The 21,599-nt window shown below is 51.9% G+C and overlaps 1 protein-coding gene across 1 annotated transcript in view; it reads right to left on the bottom strand.

Annotated features, from left to right (window-relative positions):
• The window catches only part of PTPRT (protein tyrosine phosphatase receptor type T), a 787,789-nt gene that overhangs the window by 12,335 nt on the left and 753,855 nt on the right, over positions 1-21,599 (bottom strand). Inside the window, exons 20-27 of the mRNA XM_062202558.1 lie at positions 20,880-20,977; positions 18,610-18,669; positions 17,775-17,891; positions 14,541-14,695; positions 11,610-11,745; positions 9,578-9,727; positions 7,949-8,122; positions 4,279-4,410 (exon numbers count right to left, since the gene is read on the bottom strand). Of these exons, the coding sequence (XP_062058542.1) occupies positions 4,279-4,410; positions 7,949-8,122; positions 9,578-9,727; positions 11,610-11,745; positions 14,541-14,695; positions 17,775-17,891; positions 18,610-18,669; positions 20,880-20,977 (1,022 nt within the window). The remainder of the gene's footprint in view (positions 1-4,278; positions 4,411-7,948; positions 8,123-9,577; positions 9,728-11,609; positions 11,746-14,540; positions 14,696-17,774; positions 17,892-18,609; positions 18,670-20,879; positions 20,978-21,599) is intronic.

Raw genomic sequence — 21,599 nt, forward strand, 5'->3', positions numbered from 1 at the left:
AGTTCTAGAGGTCAAAATTCTGAAATGAGCATTAAGGGGTTAAGATCAAGATGTGAACACAGCTCTCTTCCTTCCTGGAGTCTCGGAAGACAATCCATTGCTTGCCAATTCCAGCTTCTAGAGCTTGCCAGGATTCTGTGGCCTGTGCCTGGATCTCCCCGGTTTCTACTGCATTGTTCATGTCGCCATATATGAATCCATTTGCTTCTTTCTTATAAGGACCCTTACATTGGACCCAGTTAAATAGTGCAGGATGACTTATCCCCATTTCAAGACCTACAACTTCACCACATCAGCAAAGTGCTTTTTGTATTGGGAAGTGACAGCTTCAAATTAGAACACGGACATCCCTGGAGGCCCCTTGTTCTGTTGAACTCTCAGCCCCACTTCATGACCAGCACAGAGGATCTTCTGAGTTTTCCATGGTGAGGGTGGCAGGCCTGTAAGGATGGTTCCTTTCTGCTGTTTCCTCCCTGTGAATGCTGGTCTCTATCCAGAGAGCCCATGGCCTGTGCTGTTGGATGTAGCTGAAAAGGTTCTTTCCAAGAGATCTGAGAAGCCACGTTGCCATTTTCTGGATGCTCTGGTTGTAGGACTTTTTGCTTCACTAATCTAACAACAGAGTTCTGGAGCCCTAAAGAGCTGGGAAAAAAATCTCAAAGGTTGAATGCAGAGGGTTGGAAAGTCTTTATCTCGAGCCCCCATTGATCATAATTATCTTTGAATAGCAGCTACTGTGGAGAGAGGAGGAATACTTGTGGCTGGGGATGGCTGATCGAGTGACGCCACGCAGGATGCCGAGCAGAGGCAGACATATTTGGCCAGCCGTGCAAGAAAATGAGGCATCTGAGAACTCACATCCTCTCCTCAGCCTTATTTTGCTGCAATTTGCAGATAGCTCTGCCCGACCCCCAGCACGAATCCTGTGGTCAAGCTGTAGGATGCAGCCCAGGTCTCTTGCAAGCAGTCTAGCGAAGCTTAGGTCCTGAGGCAGACTTGTCCATGTGCTGGGCTGGTCCAAGCTGTGGGCTGCTCTGGCACGAGCAAGCTGGCAGACAGGGGCTGATGCCACTTCAAAGAGCCGCCCCTCCAGGTGCCAAGGGCAGCTTTTCTGAGGCTCACGCTGTGCCATTGTTTATTTTTGCGAGGCACCCAGCTGCTGCCGTGATGATATTTATATCAATAAGTGCTCTATTCATCTGCCGACTCCAGGGGATGCGTGCCAGCTGCATATGGCAGCCAACCTCAGGGCACTCCGAGCCTGATGCTTCTGCATTTAGAGAATGGATTCTCAAAGGCTGGATTAACATCTGGGGCTTGAAGAGCCGTCCTTCATCCAGGTCCCATTCTGCAAGGAAGCCCTTGCTTCTGATATGTCCCAAAGTGAGGCTCTTTGAAACACCTCCTGTGTGCCTGAGCTCTGGTTTTGCAAAAAGGTTTTTGGGAGAACAAAAAAAAAAAAAAAAAAAGAAAAGAAAGAAAAGCAGCACAGAGGCCTTCATGGGCCCTACTTCACTCCCAGGGGCATGGGGCTGAGTCCACTCTTTTACTTTTTTCAGTCAAAGGAATAGGGTGGTGATGCTTCTGATTCTGGAACTCTCCAGGGAACTCTGTAGAGCTCTCCATTGGATGGAAATTGATTTTTACAGTAATCTGTTTCCAACCTTCCATTATTCAGGAGCAAGCCTTGGAGTCAGCCGTGGTTCCTTTTTCTCTCTACCAGGACAAGTCGTTAGCTCAACCTTGAGGAGTTATCCTGGGCTAGCACCCAGGTTCAAGCCACCAACAGCTGCTGCCTGGATTACAGCAGCTGCTTCCTCTCTGTTCTCTCTACTTCCATTCTCAGCAACCATCCTACTCGCTTTCCATACCAACCACCTTGTGCAACATAGCAGCTGGAGGAAGGCTTTTTATTTAAAAAAAAAAAATCACATCACTTTTCTGCTTAAAACATGCCAATGGCTGGCTCCCTCTGGGTGGAGTGGAACCCCAGGTTTGTCCTGTGACCTCCATGACTTCTCACCTTATGATGCACCCTTCAGTGCATTATAGGGTGTCTGTTGTTTATCGTCTGTCTCTGTGTTAGGATGGGATTTTGGTTGTGCTTTGTGTTCACAGATGTGTTCTGAGCACCTAGATTAGCTGCCAAGAAGTAGCAATAGCAGATACTCCGCAAATATGGGCTGCACAAATGACGGGAGTGTCTCCTTCATGTCCCCTGGGCACATCTCATAGTAGCACTTGGTTTCATTTTCTACTAATCTGCTCTTCCAACTGCCTCCCCCAACCTTCCTGCCTTTCCTATTTTGCCCAGGGGCATCCCTGCCCAGACCAGGCACCCTGCTATTATGAGCGACGACTTCTTATTCACATCCCATGTGCAACTGTTCCATAAATTCTGTGGACTTCAACCCTGGACATGTCCTCATATCCGGTTTGAATCCTCCCACCTCCTGGCCGCTTCCTCGGCTCACATCTTGCCCTTTGTTTTCTGCACCTTTGCAACATTCCCCTCCCCAATGTCCTGGTTCCCAGGTTGGTCCTCCAACGTTTTCTCTTCACCAGTCCCCAGGCTTGGCTTTCTAAAAGGAACATGGGGGTAGGCATTTGGTGTCGCGATTAAGAAGCCACTTGGGATGCCTGCATGCTGTATCAGAGTGCCAGCATCTGGGTTCCAGCTCGGCTTCCTAGGCCAGCTTCCTGCTAATGCACGCTCTGGTCGGCAGCAGGTAATGGCTAAAGTAGTTGGGCCTCCGTGCTCCTGGAGGTTTGCAGGCATTTGGGGAAGACTTAGCAGGTGCAAAGTCTCCGTGTGCCTTTAATAAGAAGCGTAGAGAAATAAAAGGAACTCTGGTCCTGTCACTCCACTGTTAATCTGCCCAGAGTGTCTCCTCCCTGTGCAGTATTTACTAATTGTGTTCCAAGGGACCTGGAGCAACCAGCTCCCCGCGGAGCACCAGGAGCAGCTAGGGAGCGATGGCGGGGGGGACCCTAGGCTTTCCCCTCCTGCTTCCACACAACTACCTCTTGGTCACCCCTGCTTCAAATACTGTGCTTGCAACAGAAGCTGTTTATATGGATTTTGTGGCTTACAAATCAAATCTGCTAACCACCATGCTGTAGTTCAAGGCCTAAGCTCCTCCGCCTGGCACAGAGTTGGGCCCTGTTGCATTTTCCTGTCTCCCTGTGCTCCTCTCCTCTGGACACACCCCAGGCCCCAGCCACACTGGAATAGAAGCTGTCTTGCAAACAAGCCTACACACAACACACATTCACCCACCATGCCTTTGCCCTGGCCATTCCCTCTGCCTGGAATGCCTTTTGCCTGCTCACTTACCCACCCTACTCCAACTCTCCTCTGCCTTCTTCAAGGCCAAAGTCACCTTCTTTTTGAAGTCTTCCTTCACCCTCTGGGCAGAATTAATTGCTCCCTGCTCCCGGCCAACACAGCACTTTGCTGCTGACCTCTATTATAGCACTGCCACATGAGGTGGGGACAAGCTGCTCATCTGTCTCTGTAGCGGGACCGTGAGCTCTGGAGGGCCGAGTCTATGGCTCAGATCCATTTTTTTTTTTTTTAAATTTATTCTAGCACAAGGCCAGAACTCACATGGGAGTGTGCTGAGTTACTTTGAGTTTTCTTCAAGGCAATGAAAGGACAGTTTTTCTAAAATCTGAAAGGCCATTCTCACCTCGTCCACCCCTGCCATAGCAATGTGAGCTCTAGAAGTTATTTCAGGGAATGTGTCCTGAGTATGAGGATATGCTGTGGGGTACATGGTACACGGAGCTGCCAGAACCCCAGGGGCCAGGGCGTGAAGGCTGCTGGGACGGCAGAGTCAGCAGTGAGGAAGCCAGGACTTGGGGTGATAAGTGGACAAAGTCTCCAAGGTGCGAGCTCCAGGCTGGCAGTGAAGAGCAGGTGTGGCCAGGCAGCAGAATGTTCTTCAGGGCAAGAGGTGTGTGTGCATGCGAGTTGGGGGAAGGGGTACTCTTCTGGCTCTGCCAGTTCTGGGATATGGACCAGTGCCGGGGGGAAGGAACCACAGAGTCTGCTCCTAGAGGGAGCTGCACAGAGAAGACAGCAGTGGGAGTCCTTGCTGCAGGTCTGCAGGTGCAGGGCCCAGTGGGAGACTTTGCCTCTGCAAGCAGCAGAAGTATGCCTGCCCTGTGCACACGGCTAGGCAGGGCCCACCATGGGTTTGCCCTCCAGCTCCAGAGTGTGGCTCCTCTGATCCATCTGGCACAACCCAGGGAAGCTGCGGGGCTCCCTCCTACCTGGGCAGTGTCCATTTCATTCAGCATCACCACGGAGGAGCAGTTATAATCGAACACCAGCCTCCAGAAGTCTGCCACGGTGTTGGGTAAAGGGTGCTGGGTGACCACAAAGGCGGCGGGCTGCTTGTGGCTCTGAGGAAGGAATGACAGAGGCTTCGTGAATGGCACATCCATCAGGGGTGCTCTGAAGACGAGGAGGCCTGCACGGCTGCCCCAAGCCTGCCAAATCAATTTCACAAAGCACTTGCCCATTCTGTTATCTCTTGGTGCCCCGGTAGCAAAGGGGACCTTCTCAGAATGAACATTCTCTTCCAAACTAAGACATTTCATTAGGAAAGTGTCACTCAGACAGGGATCATCCAAACAAATTATTTATGTACTGATGCTCAGCAAATAATCATCATTACAATGTGAAATGAAAGATTCTAGGAGCAGCTCTGTCCTGCTGGGCAGATACCTTGTGTGATACAAGGGATCTTGCAAATCCCTGTGCCCTGGGTGCTAGGGGAAGGCTCTGGCTGACCTCCTGGGGCTCTTACATTGCAGGAGTCTCACTGTGCCCTCATGACTGCAACGAGGGCTGAGCTGGCCTAGAAGAAGAGGGGCACTGTGTCCTGTAGCAAATGGGGCAGAGGGAGGCACCAATTATTAGAGTTAGGGGAGCCTAACTCTAATCAAATCCAGGTTTTCCACCTATACGTTGCGAGTCATTCATTCATTCACCCATTCACACAAACATCATTTGTACAGTGCCTCCTGGGGAAGAGAAGTGGGTGCTAAGCACCAGTCAGTTATGAGAAGACTTCAAAGCTCGCATTCTTTATCTGGGAAATGGGGCTGCTACAGCCGCAGGGATGCCTGTCACATAGGCTGGATGAGATTTGCTTGTGGGAAGACCTGAAGCAGGGGTCTCACGGTAAGTCCACCAGCAGGGCAGAAGCATGCCTAATGGGCTTACACCTTCGGCACCAGCATTGTGGCCGACACACACTAGGTATCATCATTTAGTCCTGAACCATTGCAAGTAGGGAGAATGGCCATGCGGGTCTGGAGGCTTTCATTTGTCACAGCACCCTGTGGGAGGATGCTGGAAAGATTCGAGAACTTTCCCACTTCATAGCCCACGTTCTCAACACGTTTTCTTGGGAGACGGTTGCTGTGGGAGTAGCAGCTGTTTCCAGTGAAGTCAGAAGGAAGGAGCAAGGATACCTTGGCAGAGCAGGGTGGTGTCTTGCGAATGTGGGTGTCTTGCGTGCAATGGAGGGTCCTGTCTTCCAAGGGCCTTCTGCTGGCCAGTGGAATGGTTAGAAGAGGGTCTGGGAGGGCAGGCTGATTAGTTTCTCAAAAGCCAAACTCTGATTATAGTCAGCATTGTCTTTGAGCCATTTCCAGACATAGAGTTCAGACACTTGGCACTCACATCGTTGGCTCCACTCTTTCTGAGCTAGCTGACCTTGAACAAGTGATGGAAATACTCTGACCCTCAATACCTTATCCAGAAAACTAGGGATACTAATACCCAAGTGCAAAATGAGATAGGACAAGCCCAGGGCCCGACATGGTGCCCAACGCTCAGTGATTGTTAGTTTTCTTTCCTTTTTCCCGTCTCTGTGATAAATGCTCTATTAGGCCAGCACGCTTGACAAAGCCTTATCTGAAAATATGCTCATGATCCGTGCTCCTGCCGGGTTTCAGGGCTCAGCCAGCAATCCATTTCATGGATAACATCATCCTTTACCAGGGGAAACATTAAAAATTAACCCAGAGGACTTCATATTTTTCTGCTAGAAGCAAAGCTGCTATGGTTACCAGATAATGCACAGACCGAGCCAGAATACAGATAAGGACTCTTTTTTTAATGTAAGAAAGGCAAAGGCCCCAGTGATGGCTCACAGGAGAAATACCCTATGGACAAAGCGAATACAATCAGCCTCAGAGCTTGGCAGAAGGCTCCCGACTCCAGGCAGCATCTGACCTACTCAACAGAGGCCAGGGGCTGGTTTGATCCTTACTTGGAGAAGGGAGAGAGGGGGTGCTGGGACACGTGGAGGGCAAAGCTAGGATGAACGTGGAAGTGTGGGTACCCCGGTGACTATATATTTCACTCCCCACACAAACCTGGCACACGTTGAACCTGGAATGTTGTAAGCTGATGGCAGAGTTCTCTGCCCCTTCGGCGATTTGCTATGAGCAAGACTCCCTGCTTCTCTATGTAGAGCCAGGGTTTTCAGGGAGGAATTGGGCACCTGTGGGAAAAGGCCAGGGCAACCCCCTAGAGTGCAGAGATAGCCCTTGACCTCCAATACTCTTCCTGCTTGCAATCCCTAGGACTCAGGGGGAGAAGTTTAGGTGGATCAGTGGTCAGAGAAGTAGTTGGGCTTAACCTCAGGAGACAGCGCCCCATGTTGTTATCTGTTCTGATGGGAGAGCCACATGGACTGGATGGACATGACCTTAGACATGATGTGGGTAAAGGGGCCTGGGAGAGCTCATCCCCAATTAGACAATGTTGTTTTTGGCCTGGAGCCTCACAACATCAGATGTTTGCATCTTACTGGCTCAAGAAATTAATTCTAGGGGCCTGCGCCGTGGATCACTTGGTTAATCCTCCACCTGCGGCACTGGCATTCCATATGGGCGCCAGGTTCTAGTCCTGGTTGCTCCTCTTCCAGTCCAGCTCTCTGCTGTGGCCTGGGAGGGCAGTGGAGGATGGCCCAAGTGCTTGGGCCCCTGCACCCGCATGGGAGACCAGGAAGAAGCACTTGGCTCGGGATTGGCGCAGCGTTGGCTGTAGCGGCTATTTGGGGAGTGAACCAACGGAAGGAAGACCTTTCTCTCTGTCTCTCCCTCTCACTGTCTGTGGCTCTATCTGTCAAAAAAAAAAAAATCTAGAATGTGAGCAAGGACCCCTGGGTTTAGGTTTCACTACTAGTTCTTTGGATAATCTCGATAATTCTGGTTCCTCTGTTTCTTATGCTGAAAATATGTGGATGGGACTAAATGGTCCATGGTTCCTTCCTGCTGCAAACACCTCCACACCCTGGAGGTGGAGTGGTGTTAACTGGAAGTAGCTGGAGGACTTGAAAGAATAGGGGGCAGCAACAGGGGCCCTCTGGGAGCAGGAACATGAACTGAGTCCCAAACTCAGGCAGGGGGAATGCCCTTCCTGGACACAACGTCCAGAAAGCAGGAGATGAAGCCCCTGTTAGGGTGGGCAGGAAATGGCCTGAATCCCCTCCATAAGCCTTTTACTGCTTCGCGTCACGTGCTCACGGCTGCTTACCAAATTCCTGCTTTGTGCCATCCTTATTCTCGCCCCTAAACAGGAGTTATGTGGAAGCTGCGTGGGAGCTACTAGAGGACAGGGCTGGTGTCTGCAGCATCTTGTGTTCTATGGCCTGGAACAGAGACTTCTGTAGCCTTACTGTGCTGTCATGGGAGCCTCTTTAAGCTTTTGGTCTATTGTTTCCAGGCTTGTTAGGTGAGGGAAGAAGCCAAGAGCACAGCTTATATCTAGGTTTGGAACAGAGCCTTGAGGGGATCAAAGGTCTTTGGGGCCAGCAGGCTAAAAGCTAGGGGGCCAGATGGTGGAGTCAGAGCCCTGGGGTCCAGCCCCCTCCACTGTGGGGAAAGCTATGCCTGGAATGCCAGCCAGCAGCTTCCTGCTTACATCCATCAGTGCTGCGTTGATATAGTTGCTGGATTCTCCATCCACTGAGATGAGGAAGGGCAGGCAGCGGTCCAGAGGCAGAACGTCCATGCTGCGGTTCTTATCATGGTTCCGGGGCAGGAGCCCGATGCTGCAGTCCTCGGGCCGGACGCGGGGCGTCACGATGTTGAGGGTCTGTGGGACACAAAGGCAAACAGGCAGGAGCTACCCCAGTGATGGTTTGTGAACAGAGGAGACAGATGCCCTTAAGACTGGGCTGGCCAGGAGGTTGTGGGGAGATGGGAGTAGGAAGACACTAACGGGCATTAAACATCACTTTGAGACGTCATGGAGTGAGAGCAATGATTTACCAGCACTCTTCTTAGAAAGGATTCTTAGACGAGCTGCCCAGGAGGGATGGGGGACCACTGAGGGGCAGTCTCTTTCAGGTCTGGTCAGTTGCGGGGCTTGTGCCCTGCAGAGTAAGTCTTGCACGTTTGGGGCCAGAGCTGAACTGCCCCAGCCAACTGGCTAGATGCAGGGTGCAATGACCAGGATCCTGTTTCCTCCATCCCTCAGTGCTCTCTCTCTGCTCTAAACCAATACTCTCTCTTTGCTTGCAGGAGCATTAATGTATTGGCCTGGCTAGGGTAACTGCCTTTGGAATCGTGGACCCAGCATCCATTCGCCCATGAACTTGAATCCAGACCTGGAGCTGTCCTGCTATCTGGTTTTCAGCCCCTGCTGCCCAGGTATGGTCCTAGCACTGATCTTGGGATGAAGGGCTGCACACTGGCTTTTCTGCACCCAGTGAGCTACACCATTCAGGCCCCTTAGACAAAAAATTGCCGCAACTCTGACCATACAGGCTCCAAGGTGGGATCTGTGATACCTGAGCTGTCCTCTTGGGTGGGGCTTCTCACCTAAGATCTTGTCACACTGCAGGTTCTCATTCAGTAGGTCTGGGTGGGGACCAAGTGTCTGCATTTCTAACAAGTTGCTGGTCCCTGGAGCACACTGAGAAAATACTAAGAAAATTCACACTGTGTGTACAAACTTGTGTCTGTCCACAACCTGGACTAGAGCTAAATAAGCTCTCGGTTCACAAACATGGTCATGGTTCTAAGCAAGTGTCAACTAGCACTGATTGGTTCAAGGTTGCTCATGGCTCTGCATCTTATGTTCTGGGATGCAGTCTGTCGCTGCCTAGAGCTACAGACAGTGAAAACAGATACTCACAAAGACCCACATATGCACCCAGAACCAGACGATGGCGGGGTCACTGTCAGGGACTGAATGTTTGCATCTGCCCCCAAATCAGACACTGCAATCCTAACCCCCGATGCGATGGCATTGGGAGGTGACTGGGCATGAGGGTGGAGCCCTCGTGGACAGTGTCAGTATGGGAAGAGTCCTACGAACCTGCCCCCTCTCTGCTTTCTGCCACGCAGAAACAGCAACAGGGGACCTGTCCACAAGCAGGAACGTGTGCCCTCCCAAGACACTGAATCTGGGGGCAGCCTCACCGTAGACTTGTAAGCATCCAGAAATGTGGTAAGTAAAAGTCCTTTATTTCAGCCCTCCAGCCTAGTGAAATTTGTTGTAACAGCCAACACCCAGCCAGCCATGGAGCCTGGGGTTTGCTCATACCTGAAATTCATCTTTGATTTGGCTGGAGTTCGTCTGGGGGTCCAGCCTGCTGATGTTGTAGTAGAGTGAGCGGAACTCGCACACGGGGATGGCAGTATTGCCACAGAGGCACGCTTCCAGGATGGCGTCATGCACAAACACATACTGCTCCTGCAGAGCCCAGGGCAGAGAGAACAGGGCGCGAGATGAGAACTGTGGCCTGGGCGTTTCTTGTCCACACTTCACTTTGCAGCTGTGAATAAAGGCCTGATTTATACTGAAGAATCCTTATTTTATTTTCTTGACCCTGTGACGTGAAGGCCAAGTTTCCATGTTTCATAGTGACTGAGCTCCTGTGAGCTTTATTCCTCGTCTAAGACAGAACAGTAGAATCACTGATAACCATGGGGGACTTCTGGACTTGCAGCAGGTGCTCTTGCTGCCTGCCCACATCCTCAGCTTTCACTTTTACCTCCTCAAAGCTGCTTGCAGCAAATACCTGAAATTTGCTGCTGAAGGCTTCCTTTTTAGTCGCAGGAGTCTTGTCCTGTGTGAAGGAAAGCCAGCAGGGTCAATGAGTTGCTGGTGTGAGAAGCAGGCCTCCAGCAACGAGAGACATGAGTTGGGAATAAAAACCCCTTAGATGGGATACTGGGAGGTAAAACTTCCACACTGTCTCTCCGAGGTCTCTAGCAGGATCAGGCCCCAGCAGCCTACATGTTTAACCTGATAGAATACCCCCCCCCCCCTTTTTCTTTTTGCTTCCTTCCCTTCTCTCTCACTTTCCACAATCCAACTAGTGTATCTTGGGATTATCTCCCAAAGAATTTGGTTGCCCACTCCTAAAAGAGGCACTGTGCCCTTTCCCATCTCAACTCTTTGTAGCTGCCCTGCTCTTCTGAAATTCCATGCCCCACCTTTTCTGTAGCTTCCATGTTTTTTTTCTCCTGGAAAGACCCCTCTTAACACACTAGGCAGAAGTTGTTACTGCGAGACCTTGATACATGTCTGTTGAGTGATCTTCGGCCTATCTCTGTGTCAAGCATTATCCAGATATCTCACGATGCACCTGCACTGAAATGTCTCTTCCACCAGGTGGTGAGGACCCTGTGTCTCACCCCAACAGCGAGCCTGCCTTCTGCACACATGACCTTGGGAGCAGTTTCCCTGGCTTGAGTGTGAAAAACCTGGAGCCTGGCTGATGTGAGTCAGCTCAGAGGCTGCAGCAGGGTTTTATGGTGTAGACATACCTGCCACTAGGGATATTCGCTGAAGAACCAGAATGTGGGCCCATTACAGGAAGCACAGGCCAAGGCATGGTGGAAGGGGATAGGCGGGTGACCCGGGGCACACAGCATGGGCCGTGGGTTCACAAGGTCCCAAGTTCTACCCCGGTTTGGCTGTCTTAGTGACACACTTTCACACCTTCTTCATTGATAAAATAGGAGTACTAGTAGGAGCTGCACCACAGGTTGCTGGGGGAAAGACAAACAATATCCTGAACATGAAGAATGCATGCTGCCCAGCTCACAGGAGATGTGTCACACGGAGGATGAACTCCCATCCACTTCCCTGGGTCTTGAGCTCTCCAACCGGACAGAGACGCCTGAAGGTCCGGCTGTGTATCCTTGTTCTTGGAACTCACAGTACTTAGCTCAAGTACTCGTAACTGAGGCACTCCCTGCAGTGACTGAGTCAGTGCTTGGCGCACAGTAGGCCATCAGTAAATGCTGGCTTTCCCTTTCTCCCTCTGGTCCTTCACCCAGGGAAGGTCAAGGAAGATTAAGGAAGTCCCAAAAGTTGCCATTGGTGGCTTGGATGACTTCAGCAGTAGGGAACGCACCACTGTTTGTCGCTGGTGGAAGTCCCTGCTTGGCTGGGGCATCCTAGCTTCTAGGGTGTCTTACCAGGACAGCCCACATGTTCACTTCTACTTCCCCTGTACCCAAGGTCCCTTTGGGCAGCATGGCCCCGCCATGGGTCTCTCTGTTCTATCTGCTTCTCCTGGGCCAGGGCTGCAGGCAGCTGGCTGGCTCAGTGCCCCAGGGCTCACCTCTGTCTGCACCAGGTTGACCCTCTGGGCCCGGAGCTCACGCACGCAGTTGAAGATGTCCACCACTCCTTCGTTCTCCGCCATGTCGAGCATGGTGTCGATGGCGATAAAGCAGCCGGTCCTCCCGGCTCCAGCACTGGAAGGAAAGGGTGGTCTGGGTGAAGGCCGGCGGGGTGGGACGAGTGCTGGCGAGGCCCCCACCACATGGCTCTGCTCCCGAGGCCCCTCTGAGCGAGAGGCAGCAGACAGTAGGACATGACAGTCGGAATCCCGCTGCTCTGGGAGACACTGGAAACAGCGGCTGATCTTAGAGCCCCAGCTCTCTGAGTTTGTGAAGGGCAAGAGTCATGCTTGCCTTTGGCAGCTGTTTTATTTAGCAAACACTTAGGCAGTGTTTACGAAGTGCCAGACCCGGTTCTAACTGCTTTACAGATGTTACCTACGCATTTCCGCTTTGTAGTTGTTGGGCAGTTTCTCATATGAGAAAAACGAGGCACACAGAGAGCTTAAGCTTGCCTGACCCCACACAGCCAGCCCGTGACAGTCTGGCTCCAGAGCGCGTGTTTTCTTTTTCTCTTTTTAATTTATTTGACAGGCAGAGTTAGACAGTGAGAGAGCATGTGTTTTCACCCTTCCTTTCTTAATATCTACAGCACACAGCACATGCTTAGACAGGAGTGTGCATCTGATGGATAAAGATAACCCGTCTACATGGCACACAGCAGCTGACATGGCGCATGGCCCACTTGAGGTGCCTAATTAGCATGTCTTTGCTCTATTCTTCAGTCAATGAGTTGATGGACGGAAGCAGTAAAGGAAAGTTGAGTGGAGATGAGACAGTGAGAGAGAAGGCAGAAGCCACCATCCCCTTAGCTATCTCAAAGGCAGAGAGAATCCTACAGTTCCACGAACTTGTCCTTATTTCCCCTGGGCCACGAACCCAGAGCCTGGTTAAATGGAGCAGCTGATAACAATGAGACTTGAGCCCTGTGTCAAGTTTCCCAATACACATTTCATTTCTGGTCATCAATGGCTTTGTCAAGAGCATCTCAGATTACAAAATAGCAGGAGAGCTCAAGGATACCACAGTGGACCACCATGAGTCCTTCTGGTGCTTAGTTCTAAAACTATGGTGCTCAACCAGAGACAAACAGGACATTTGGGCCAGTGTTGTGGTGCACTGGGTTAAGCTGCCGCTCAAAAGGCCAGCATCCTGTATGGGCATTGTTTCGAGTTCTGGCTGCTCCACTTCCGATCCAGCTCCCTGCTAATAGAGGCTGGCCCAAGTGCTATGTTGAGGTCCAGATGGAGTAGCTCCTGGCTGCAGTCTGGCCCAGCCTTGGGCATTGTTCCTGCCCACCCCACCCCCCTTCTGTAACTGTGCCTTTCAAATAAAATATTTAAAAAAGTAGAACATTTGCCTTAAATGTACACAGCTTGGGAAGGGCAGGCCAGCGGGCCCACTTCTTGCTTCCCTCATGGAAACAAGTCTTTATCTATCAGCATGGAACTCACAGGAAATACAAAGAGGAAGAGAGATGGAATGAGATGGAAAAGCAATGCTGGCTGATCCTAAATCCCTGGAGCACGGGCCAGTGGCCACCACCATGGCTGGGCATGTGAGCCCACGGGGAGCCGAGTCTTTACTGCTGGTCAAGTGCCACAGTTTGCTTATTTCTTCCTTAGCTTGTTTCACACGGTACTTTAGGAACTTTATGAGAGTTTGTTGATTAAAATGGAAAAGTAAAACCAAATACAACTCAGCATCAGAGAACATACCTCTATAACATACAGTTGCTGTGGTTGTCACCAAGTGAAATTTGACTTATTCCTGTCTTGGAACACCTCCCCCCCACCCCACACTTCTGATCCCACGGAAAGGGACTTGCCAGGGGGAGCCATGTCTAGGAGGGAGCACAAAGGGTCACTCACCCAACTCATCTTCCCTGTCTTATCCTCAACACGATTTAGGGGGAAAGAACCAGCCCCAGAGGGGTTGGAACCCTGGTCCATCATCTGTGAGCAAGCTGCTTGGTGGCTGTGAGCTCAGTTTCCTGACACAACACGCCTCCTTGGAGGGACCTTGTATGGACTGAGCTATGTTTATTTCACCATCACATGGTAATTAAACACAAGATATTTGGAAGAGACTCTGGAGATCCAATCCTGGTTCTATTACCCACTATTTTCATCCATAAAATGACACTGACAATACTAAATTGGTGTATCTCATAGCATGGACGACATCATATGCACACCTGGCATGGGACTACCTTTAAAAAGCATAACGCATGCAAATTGTTTAGCCCTGTGCCTGGTCACACCATACCTAGGATGTACCAGATACTAGGATTAGGAGTGGACATTCAAAGATGAGTAAGACATGGCTCCTTCTTGTGACTGTCCATGCTGTCCATGTAGTCTCTACTGAGGACGCTGCAGGCCAGCAATTGCTTTTGAACAGAATGCAAGTAAAGTGAAGCCTGCATCCGCCGAGGCGCCCTGTCCTCCCATTGCAGAAATGGGGGTGAGTGTCTGGAGAAGAGTGTGGTGCCTATCCCAGCTTGGGCATGTGGCACCTGCATCTCCCTTCTCAGCATCTCGGCTTTCCCATCTGTGTGATGGGAGTGATAATGTCTACCCCTCAAAGCTGTAGGAGAAGTGGATGAAGTACTGTGGGTAAAGCTCCCAAGGCAGACAAAGCAGGTGCTGCCAGCACCCACCCTACAGCCTCTGCAGTTTTGCTGTTTTACTGCAACAATGATTTTGCTCTTGTTAGACCTTGAAGCCTGGGTCTCCTGGAACATGGCTGGCCATCGGGGACATGGGCAGGGGAGTCTTGCAGGAATAGAAGAAAGATAGCACCTCTTTTGCCCATAAAGCAGACCTGCCCAAGTGTGTGTGGTTTGGCGGGGGGCGGGGGAGGCTTACCTGCAGTGGACAACTATGGGCCCAGCTTCTGGGGGGTTGAGGAACTTGACCTGGCGGACAAAGCCCAAAAGGCCAGTGGCATAGCAGGGGACACCGTGGTCAGGCCAGCTGGTGAAGTGGAAGAGGCGAAGCTCCCGGATCTCATGGTAGCCTTTCTGAGAAGAGAAGGGGTCTCCGTTCCTCCAGCTGCTGCCCTCCCTCCCCCAGCCCAGCACCACGGGGCGCTGCACCTGCTGTACTGGGGCACAGGCAGACCTCCCAGTTGTCCCGAGAGGGCACGGCCTGCACAGGGCTCACAGGTGCTACTGCACAGAGTGATTCTGTGACCACCGACCTTTGGGAAATGCAGACCTACTAGAAATGAAACCGGCTGATACACTGCAGTACTTCTCAGAGCTTTTAGGGCACCAGTACACATTCCGAATTCCTATGAGAGGGAGAGCACCTGCAGTGTTGGTCAGAGGACCCTCCTGGACAGGTGTTGGAGGTGCAGGCAACAGCAGAGATTAAGGAACCAAGTTCCAACTGTTTCCAGTGGGACCCGAGGCCTCACAGTGGCCGGGATCTGGTCCCCTCTAACTTTCTGGCCTTGTCTGTCATAGTCTCCATGGCTTTCAAGGTTGAAAAGATTGAGCAGACGTCTTTATTAATCAGATTCCTACTTAGAATCACGACAGATCTGCTCTGATGAAGGCGGCATCCAGAGCTCTGATTACCACCCCTACCGCTCAGCATCCCTCACCTGGACACACTCCAAACGGTGGCTTTCTTGGAGCCCTTGCTTATGCAAAGGCTAATTTTTGCCTACTTGGCCTTCTCCTGCTGATATCCAGACCGCACTGAATGGGAAGAGTCTAGCTGATTCATTCCACTATTTAAAAACATTCATCAAGGGTTGTCCGTACTCAGCCTTGTGCTAGTCACTAGGAAAAGTGGAAGTTAAAGCCACATCCCCATCCTGGCCTCACTGGGGAGGCAGACTCCTAAGTGCATAATTCTATTAAAGTGTTTAAAGATCAGCTAACCTGATCTGGGTGGAGAGAAATCAGGGAAGAATTCCTGGAGGAGGTAGTTACTTGACCTGAGGTTTGAAATTTATCAATAGTGAAAATAACAGCTAACATTTACCCAGCATGGGTGATGTGCCAGTCATCCATCTGAACACTTCAATGTATTAGTTTAGTTAATCCTCATATCTTCAGATTATTATCTCCATTCTATGGATGAGCAAACTGAGGCTACACAAGGTTAACATTAATCTTGAAGGCTGCAGGGAGCCAGAGGGGGGCTGCAGGGATGCTGCATGGAAGGGACAGGGCGTCCTCTGCCTGCACCACAGGAGGGCCTGGCAGCTGCGGTGGGCAGCGTGGATCTGGGTGAGTGTGTAGAAGGCACTGCTGGTGCCCACTCGGGTCCCTGCCCCTGGGGTGGGGTACCCCCCCATAATGAATCTTGCCTGAAGACAGCTCAGCCCTTTTTCAGAAAGCTGCTCTGAGCTGCACAGGAGCCCTCTTCCTTGTGGCGCCGGGGAGGGGCCCACAGATGGCCTTCAGTTATGATGGAGACTTGGATTGACCAAGTGGCTTTGTCCATTGCCCAGTTTGCCCAGGACTGAGGGATCTCCCAGGACACTGTTCTGGGCAAAGCAGAATGACCGGTGTCTCTTATGGGGTACAGAGACCCTTCGTGCCAGGACTGGGCAGTGGACAGTGCAACACATGGCCCAGGGTGGCCGTGGGATCTCACCGAGCAGGGCTCTGGCTGAGGCCGCGTCCTTGCTGAGCCTCTTCCCCAACCCTGTCCAGCCTCCCTGCCCCCTTCTCCCACAAGCTCTTCTTCAACACGTGACTCAGGGCACCCAAGTCCCTGCTGCTGCAGACTCACGTCCAGGAAACGCAAACTAAGACAGGAGCAGGACAGGAGGCAGAGTCCTGCAGGAGACAGGGAAGAGAGACTGGGATCAAGGCAGGGATGGGTGGGCTGAGCTGGGGGAGGAGAAAGTGGCTTCCGTAGCATAGCTGGCTGTTTTCTCCTCCATCCTCCAAGTCAGCCCAGCCCTGCAGCCCTTGCTGGAGGCCTCACCACCTGTGCTTGGCTCTTTATCAAGGCTCCTCTCTCCCTGGGGGACTGCGCCATCTCCAGTGTTTCTGCACCCTCAAGCCTTTGGTCATGTGGCCAGTTGAAGAGTTGCTTCTGGAAAATGGCAACTATGTAGCATAAGGTATGCAGTGTAGCCAGGGAGCAGTAGGTTTCAGGGGCCAGGTGTGACTCCTGGTTCTTCCACCATGCCGCTGGGCAGCTGTGGACAACCCTCTTAAAACACTGTCTCAGTTTCTTCATCTGTATAATGGGGACAATAAGAGCAAATACCTAACAGGTAGAATGAAGGGCTTGGGGATGATTAAACGAGTTAATCTGTGCAAAGCACTGAGAAACGCTCCTGGCTTAATGAGGAAATGTTAGCTGTCTCTATAACAGTAACTGTACAATAACAATGATTACATCGTAATTAATTTTATAAATCAGATTATTTGCGATTTCATGCATTGTTCGTTAAACTCCTGCAACCCTGGCCTCCTTCCAGCGTCCAGACCAGCATTTCTCAGCCCTGACACTGTGGACACTGTGGGCTGGGTAAGCCTCTCTGGTTGGGCCTGTGCTATGCCGTGCTGTGCACTGCAGAAGGTTCGTCAGCTCCCTAGGCCTCTACTCACCAGACACCAGTCACGGCCTGCTCCCCTGCCGAGTTCTGATGGCAGAACGCGGCACCAGACACTCAGGAGTATCCTGAGGGAACTCATCACTCCCGGCTGAGAACCGCGGGCCTAGCACATGGCAGGGTCAGTCGCCTTCCAGACTGCCTGCTTCCTCCCCTCTGCCTGGGACAGTCTTCCTCCTGCCAGTTCTTTTGGCTGCTGCCTCCTTACCCTCACACTCTCCCCAGATGCTGCCTCTTCAGGGAGGCTTCTCTGGTCCCCCCACCCTCCTTGGTTTTCCATCTGCTCTCTTTGCACGCTCCATTGTGGCTTTTAGCACAACGCATTCTTGCTCCATGGGTTCCACGGTTCAATTCTTTGTCCTGCTGGACGCAAGATGAACTGCGGCTGACTTCATTCCCTACTCCCTCCCTGGTGCCAAGTGCAGAGCTGGACACAGAGCAGAGCCCGAGTCACTGTGATTGCTGAGTGGAGGGCAAAGGGCTGCCCCTGGCCATGGTGGAGGGAAGGGGCTTACCTTCTGCACCGTGAAGGTGCGGATGATGTACTCTGCCAGGGGCTCTGTTTCGATCAAGGTGACTTTAATATCTCCATAGACCTCCGTGTCATCCGGCCAGTACCGCACACACTTCACCTGTGGCCAGGTAAGAGACAGAGAAGGGGCAGCGATGAGGCTGGGTGAGCAGCTGACTGCGTGGAAGCAGCCGCCGCCTCTGTGGCTTCCTGCTCCAATGAACCCCAGGGCAACTTTGTTGGCACCGCAGTCCCCGGGGTTGTCAGCTGGCCAGGGACCCGCAAAGTGCACAAGGCCAAGCTCACTCCCAGAGGCTCTGGAGCCATTAGAAACAAAGCACTGTCATCTTGTGGAAATCAGGATTTTCAAGAGCGTTGTTCGCACCAAGTGATCAGCAGAACCAGGTGAAACAGGGGGTCTCATCAGCCCCATTTTCTAGATGGAAATCATGCTCGTTTGGAGGTTTGGGTGACTTGTCCAAGGTCAAGGTCACGTGTGGTCAGTTTCCTCCCTTTGGCTGTGTCCCCTTTCTATGCTCAGGCTGGAGCAGCCGAGTGACACCAGCTGAGCTGGGATGAGAATACAGGGTGGGAGACGGTGAGGAACTGGAAGCGGAAGTGGTTTGGAAGAGGGACATAATTAAGAGGTGGTCCTGGGAGGGCCGGAAGGAGGAAGGCTCTCAGCTGGGGAAAGCATGGAAGCCGGGCTCAAGGGGAAGGCCCCGGCAGTGCGTGCAGGTGCTACAAACAGCCATTCCCACACTGGACTTTGTCAGTCCCGCTCCTCGGAGGAACGAGAGCTCACGGGTTTCCCCTTAGAAGAACAAAAGCATTATTACCATTCCGGGGGACGCCGCGCGGCCTAGAGTGGCGTTTCCCACAGTGTGTCCCGCTGGGCGCTAATAGGTGTTAGGTAAATAAAACAAAAAACAAGAAACAAAAACAACAAACAAAAAAAGGTTTTGTGGTCAAATAAGCTTGGGAAATGCTGGGTTAAACAATGTTAAGTGGGCCGCTCTGCTACGGGACTCCTCAGCTGCTTACATGTGCTACTGCTCACGTGTGTTAGGGCTCTCCCAAAGGGGCACGGAGGCCACAGCATTTCCCAAACGGATTTCACCAGGGAACCCTCTTCTCACTAAGCATCCTGCAGGCTGGCATCCCACAGAACCCACTTAGGGAGACACTGGTAGAGTACAACAAGGATTGGGGGCAAACGGATTCCTTGCTTGGTCCTAACACTCAGTAGCTGTGTAGCTTCCAGGAAGGGGCGCAACCGCTCTGAGCCCCAGCTTCCGATTCATCGCCACAGCCAACCCCTCCTGACTGCTCACCATGCCTCATGCTGCTTACTGCAGATTCTACTAACGCTTCACCTGTCTCATGTCAGTTCCTTACCACCGTCACCTTATGGAGTAGATAATACTATGCCCATTTTACAGATGAGGAATCTAAAACAGAGGGAGGCTAAGAAAACGGTTCAAGGCCAACAGTGGGCAAGGGATGGGGCCAGGATGCAAGCCCAGCCAACCCAACCAATCACCAGGAACACTGCTTTACACATGTGCTGGGAGACAGAATTCCGGAATACATAAGAAGTGTTTAGCATCATGCCAGGCCACTAGCGAAAAGAGATTTTTTCTCATCCCCAAATCGAATTTAGATTCATGGCCCATTCATCATGGGAATTTGTTTCTATTGTGGCAAATTTTGTAGGCCAGGCTGGCTGTTATTGTCTGAAGCAGCTGCAGCCTGGGCCTGAGTCCCCGGGGAACAGTCTGAATGGAGGAATTACGAGCACTAGAATGAGAGTCGAGGGTCAGACTTCAGGTCCGGGCTCTGGCTGGGGACTCAGGGGCTCCTCCTCCCCGCTGAGTCTGCTTCCTCATCTGTAGAGCTGTGCAGAGGATGAGGTCATTTCTGCTAGGCCATGAGAAGTCCACACCCTTGCTGGATTCAATGCTCAAAATTCCCCTTTCTTCGCATTCACGGAGGCTTAGCCGCGTTATCTCTGGTTCTTGCCCAAACAAAATCGGACCTGCCCACTCTTTAGTTAGTTCCACATGAGACGGAGAGAGGCCCTTCTCAGTTATGGTGTTTGCACGCCCTGCCTTTCAACCCACCCGCCCACCGACCTGCATGCCACAGTGAACCAAGCAGGCACAAGCAAGCTGGGCATAGCAGTCCCATTCCTAAGCCCTAGCAGTGGTCACAGATGACTCGGGAGAGAGTGGAGACAGAGCAGAGGAGGATCAAGGCATGAGCCCTGAAGAATATCGAGAGAAGCAGGTCATGGGGGAAAGAGCGGGGAGCAAAGGGCCTGATGCTGCTGAGGCGGAACAAGGTGAGAAAAGAGTGACGATTGGCTTGGTCAGCATGAGGGATGTCAGCCGTATCGACAGCGTCTCTGCTGGTGGGATGGGGGAGCAGCCACGTGGGGAGAGCGGAAGAGGATGGGGTGAAGGAGCAGAGCCTTGCGTCCGTCTTCCAAGTCCGGCAGAAAAGTGGGGACGCGAGAATAATTTCTGCTCGCCTGTTTTATCTTTTAATCTGGACGGTACTGAGCACAACTGTATGCCAGGGAATAACCCAGCAATGAGAAAGAACCTTGTTTTTCAAGTCCGAGGGGGGCGTTGAAAGCACTGTTGGGCAGAATCCATGACTCTAGGCACCAGGCTCGCCTTTGGATAGGCAGAGTCACAGCTTCTGCTGCGTCGGGTGGAGCCATGAGAAATGGCCATTTGAGGTCAACAGAGACAGCCCCTTCTTGTGGCCAAACCTCCTATCAGAGCGGGAGAATGAGAAGACGGCTGCGGATACAAGAGGGATGGAAGCTTCCTGGGGTGAAGATGAGCGAATTCACGTCGGGTGGCTTTGACTTTCTCAGAATGAGATGACGTCATCAACATGGTGAGGGTGGAAAAGAGGATGAGGGGCGCAGACGGGAAGGATGTGGCCAGCATGTGAGTGAGGGTGAGGATGTCTGTCCTGGAGGCTGTTGGGAGGCTGCCATCTTGACTAGGAGGCACTTAGCACGCTGCAGGGAACTGGGGTGCTCGGGAGAGCACCTCCCACACCCTCTGCCCGGGCGACTGCGGGAGAAGCTTACCCTGCCCACTTCCACGAGGTTCGTGACCATGACGATGCTGGCGGAGTTCTCCTGCCAGATCATTCTCCAAAAATCCTTTACTGTCTCCTGCATGGGACCTGCCAAGGGAGAAGGTGACAGCGTTAGAGACGGCAGGTGCAGGGAAGCCCCCAGGGGGTTTGGCCTTCTTGGTTGATTGGTCAAGGCTCTACACAAGTGAGCAAGAGTAAGGCCAGGTGATCCCTGTTAGGGCATCAAGTAGTTGAGATGGAGCCCTATGGGGCCAGATCACAGTATGGATAAGAAAAGCCACACTGCACACCTTCTCGGTCTACACAGAGCCTCTCCTGGAAGGCTGGCCACGGCCCCTCTCCCTGCTGTCATTCTCTTGTTCAGATCCTCCCACCAGCTCCACTTTCCTCTCACCCACCCCCTTGTCTAGGCTATATTATTGGCTGTGGCATATAGGGCTTTCCAAAAACTTGCTGCAGAACCTCAATGAGAGACAGGAAGTAAATGGGGGGGGGGGGTGGAGATGGTAGAGAGCTATCCGGAACCAGATCCTGAGAGCAAAAGCATGGTGTGCTTAATTCTGAGCTTCACAAATGCTGGAAGCACTTGTCGAGAACCTGAACAGAGAGGAGGAGGAAGAAGAAAAAGACCTGGAGTGGGAAATAGGATCCGACAGTCTACAGAAATTTCTTTGGATATTACTCTTTAACTATGTCTGTGTTCACTGCA

The sequence above is a fragment of the Lepus europaeus genome, chromosome 10, assembly GCF_033115175.1.
Source record: "Lepus europaeus isolate LE1 chromosome 10, mLepTim1.pri, whole genome shotgun sequence".
NCBI classification, from domain to species: Eukaryota; Metazoa; Chordata; class Mammalia; order Lagomorpha; family Leporidae; genus Lepus; species Lepus europaeus.